A 3,975-nucleotide genomic window follows, 5' to 3' on the forward strand; every position below is an offset into this window, starting at 1 on the left:
AAATGCTAACCGACAAATTGAAATTCAAGGATTGAGAAGCCTTCCTTAAGGAAGAGAGAAGATTGCCTCAAGAAAATGGAAGTAAAGGTTGCATTTAGAAAATGGGCTCTCATAAATTGGTGGTAAAGATTGCATCTAAAATTAAGATCACATTAGAAAATGGGCTCTCATAAATTGGTGGTAAATATTGCATCTAAAATTAAGATCACATTAGACCTTAGACCTTAGGGGAGATGTTAAAATTAATTGCATCTAAAAAATCAGCTTGCAATTAAGATCACATTAGACCTTAGTTAGGGGAGATGTTAAATTTTTTCATATGTGGTCCTAAAGAAGCGTGTAAACACTCTCTCTCACTCTCTCTCACTCTCAGACAGGCCGCCCCGCCATAGCCAGATTCTGTGCAAGCTCTACAGTTATGGCGCCATCATTCAGCCGCCGGAGCGAGTTGTCGTCCTTTCTGCCGGCGAGTCTATACAGGGCTCCAGGCGCGGCCTCTGCTATGGCGCGCTCGGTGGTGTCCGACCGTTTTCCTCATCATGGGGGCAGCGTGGGTGCCCTTTCTGCCTCAGAGAGGGCCATGACTGTGCCGATAGGCGATGGTGGGCTCAGTCCAGCCTTCACGATCCCGGCGCCCAGCGAGCCCGGCAAGATCGCCATGTACTCCCCGCAGTTCTATGCTGCCTGCACAGTGGGTGGCATCCTCAGCTGCGGCATTACACACACGGCTGTCACTCCCCTCGATCTTGTCAAATGCAACATGCAGGTACTCCCTCAAGCTTTCTCAATCGCATGTAAAACAGATGTTTTGTTGCCCATGGCAATTTCTATGCACAACAGGTTGTGTGTCCAATGGCATTTCCATTATGTACAATACCATGTGGTTTTTTCGCACCATGGTATTTCCACCATGCACAACATCATGTCGCCCTATTCTGCAGCCCATAGCATTTCCACTGTGCACAATACCATGTCCATGGCATTTCCACTCTGCACAACACCATGTAGCAGGAAGAAGAAGAGAGAGAGAGAGAGAGAGAGTCTCGTAGCTTCTCGATCAGTTCCAGTACAGCCAGAAGGGCATCAATTCGCTCTAGGACGGGTTTGTTTGTTGCTCTCTGTGGTATTTTCACTCTGCACAACACCGTGCGTTTTGTTCACCCATGGTATTTCTAGTTTGCACAACACCATGTGGTTTGTTTGTCCCATGACATTTTCACCATACAAAACACCATGTTATTTGTTTGCCCCATTGTGCATTTACCACTTACCTCTTCACTAAGGATTCAGAACCTCCTTATAGTTCCTACTTTCCTTTGGACAGATTGATCCGGTCAAGTACAAGAGTATTGGAAGTGGTTTTGGTATCCTTTGGAAAGAGCAAGGGCCAAAGGGCCTTTTCAGGGGCTGGGTACCTACACTGTTGGGGTACAGTGCCCAAGGTGCTTGCAAGTTTGGATTCTACGAGTACTTTAAGAAGTATTACTCGGATTTGGCAGGTGCCGAGAATGCAGAGAAGTACAAAACCCTCATCTATCTGGCAGGATCCGCATCAGCCGAGTTCATTGCTGATGTCGCACTGTGCCCCTTTGAAGCTGTGAAAGTCCGGGTTCAAACTCAGCCAGGTTTTGCAAGAGGCTTGGCAGACGGATTTCCCAAGTTCGTTGCATCAGAGGGATACTTAGGGTATGCATTATGTGGCTTGATTTCAAACCTTTAAATTTCTTTATTCATATCCCTATTTAATATGTATTTTTCAACATTATCTGACAGGTTGTACAAGGGTTTAGTGCCGCTTTGGGGCCGCCAAATCCCTTGTAAGTGTGCTTATGGGCATGTGATATTCTGTGTGTTTCCCACCTAAAGCAGTTGATAATTTCGGCAGTTTCCCTATGATACCAGACACAATGATGAAGTTTGCCTGCTTTGAAAAGACTGTCGAACTGCTTTATCAACATGTGGTGCCGATTCCCAAGAACGAGTGCTCCAAGCCTACCCAACTGGGAGTGAGTTTCGCTGGAGGTTACATTGCAGGAGTTTTCTGTGCCATCATCTCTCATCCTGCCGACAACCTGGTGTCTTTCCTGAACAATTCAAAGGGCGCGACTGTCGGTGATGTAAGGGTCCATCATGCAAAATGGGTGTCCAGAAATCATGCCATCTATAGCCTATCTATCAGGGTTTCGCAGGCTCTTCGGGAAAGGGCCTTACTGCAGTTTGGAATGCCTTTCAACTAATGCTCATTAATATTAATCGCTCGATCATGAGAATGGTGTCAAAAGGAGACCTTACTGGCTTTTCTTTATGTTTGTGAAGGCTGTCCAAAAAATGGGGCTGCTCGGATTGTTCACTCGTGGTCTTCCACTTCGAATTGTGATGATCGGCACTTTAACAGGAGCACAATGGGGAATCTATGATGCCTTTAAGGTTTTTGTGGGATTGTAAGTCTACCTACCTGTTATCCCTACTTTTGAGATCTTTTATCCTGCTGGTGCTCTGTCTATGAATTGGGGTGTATGTGTGCGTGTGTGTGTGTGTGAGAGAGAGAGAGAGAGAGAGAGAGAGAGAGAGAGAGCATGTTTGCTTGCAAACTAATGCATGTAAGTGTAGACCCGTCGTATAAACCTTCAGCTCATGCATTTTTCTCATGGTGCTTCCAGGCCAACTACTGGTGGTGTTGCAAAGAAGTAAGAATGCATTGTATAATTTTGAAGGAGGCCATTCTTCATTAACTGATACCAATCACTATGGAAGGTTGCATAGCCAAAGCATGTTCTGAGAAACATGTGAGCCTAGACACTACGTTGACAAGGTCTCATTACTGTTATACATTTTTCCGAACACTAATTATGACCCCAGAAGGTAGTACAGCAGAGCAGTCCTGACAGACCATAGTCTTTAATAAGTTAGATACATCTATTAAGTATTGTCATTTGCAGAGCTCTTTTGATACTCGAGTTATAACTTTTGAGTATATGGTTGGTATCAGCAAATTTTTGGAGGACTTTGTAAATAAATTATATCCTACTTGATGAGTAAAAAGATCAGTCTAATGCTATAGATCTATGTGACATGTGGGGTTATTCAGTGGCCCTTTTGCATGGCTGAAAACTGATTTTATTCCACATCAGTTCTCTTCCAAGAATGCGCAAGTGACGCATTGTGCCGTGTGGTTCTTGCTTTCGGTAAAGGTCAGTCTTCCACTAGCAGCTGGAAGAATGCATGCACTGCCAAATTCCCCTTAGTGTTTGATGTCTGCAGACTAGATAACAATTCTAAGATGTTCCTCTAAAGATGTCATGAATGTAAATCTTTACTTATCAGAGAGATTAGCTATATAATATAGCTTGAGCTTGCCATTTATGAAGTCCTTAATTTCCAGCCTCTTGTAAGTGTTGGTTTGCACATGGGGTGACACTGTGTAAGTGCATTTGAGAGCGTCTCTCTCTCGAATGAACTTACTCAATGAGCAGATACTTGGGTACACCATATGTTACTACCCTAATGTTCCTATTCACACAAAATAATGCTAAGGTTTTAAATCAACAACCTTACAAACCCCCCAAAGACAACCATACTTTTTACAAAAATTAATGACCACAACATAAAAATTTGGATTATTAATAAAGCTTTGAAACCTTTCGAGATTAATATGAAGCATGGAAAAAAAGTGAGTCAAATCCGTGTTCAAACCACACATGGGGCAAGAGGACACAATATAACACATTTGAATTAAAATATCAATCCCAAATCTTGGGTTTGCTTGCATCACATTTACCTCCGTTCTCTGTGGCAATGCATTAAAGTACTTATAGCACTTTGAGACTACTTGCACAATGTTTGTGAATGGGTTTACCACACTTCTCAAAAAAGCAAAATAGATGCAGATTATGCATAGGACCTTTCCAATGTGCCAACAAGTACTACATGTGAATAGGTCAAAGACCTACATGTTGCTACACAAGTGTGGAAGAT

At 43.2% G+C, this 3,975-nt stretch overlaps 1 protein-coding gene across 1 annotated transcript; it reads left to right on the plus strand.

Annotated features, from left to right (window-relative positions):
* The first annotated feature begins 334 nt into the window (after nucleotides 1–334).
* On the plus strand, nucleotides 335–3,042 carry LOC147609455 (mitochondrial phosphate carrier protein 3, mitochondrial-like). The gene is made up of 6 exons (XM_086787769.1): nucleotides 335–766; nucleotides 1,325–1,686; nucleotides 1,774–1,817; nucleotides 1,903–2,117; nucleotides 2,317–2,441; nucleotides 2,661–3,042. The coding sequence occupies exons 1-6, from the start codon at nucleotides 419–421 to the stop codon at nucleotides 2,689–2,691; spliced, it is 1,125 nt and encodes a 374-aa protein (XP_086643895.1). The 5' UTR covers nucleotides 335–418; the 3' UTR covers nucleotides 2,692–3,042.
* The last annotated feature ends 933 nt before the right edge of the window (nucleotides 3,043–3,975 follow it).

The sequence above is a fragment of the Cibotium barometz genome, chromosome 51, assembly GCF_041138505.1.
Source record: "Cibotium barometz isolate CiBa-2024 chromosome 51, ASM4113850v1, whole genome shotgun sequence".
NCBI lineage: Eukaryota > Viridiplantae > Streptophyta > Polypodiopsida > Cyatheales > Cibotiaceae > Cibotium > Cibotium barometz.

Bases quoted from the DNA above. Each gene is read 5' to 3' on its own strand.
- LOC147609455 (XM_086787769.1), top strand. From the start codon at position 419: ATGGCGCCATCATTCAGCCGCCGGAGCGAGTTGTCGTCCTTTCTGCCG. The intron at 1,818-1,902 runs GTAAGTGTGCTT...CTATGATACCAG, and splicing joins TTGGGGCCGCCAAATCCCTT to ACACAATGATGAAGTTTGCC. The intron at 2,442-2,660 runs GTAAGTCTACCT...TGGTGCTTCCAG, and splicing joins TTTAAGGTTTTTGTGGGATT to GCCAACTACTGGTGGTGTTG.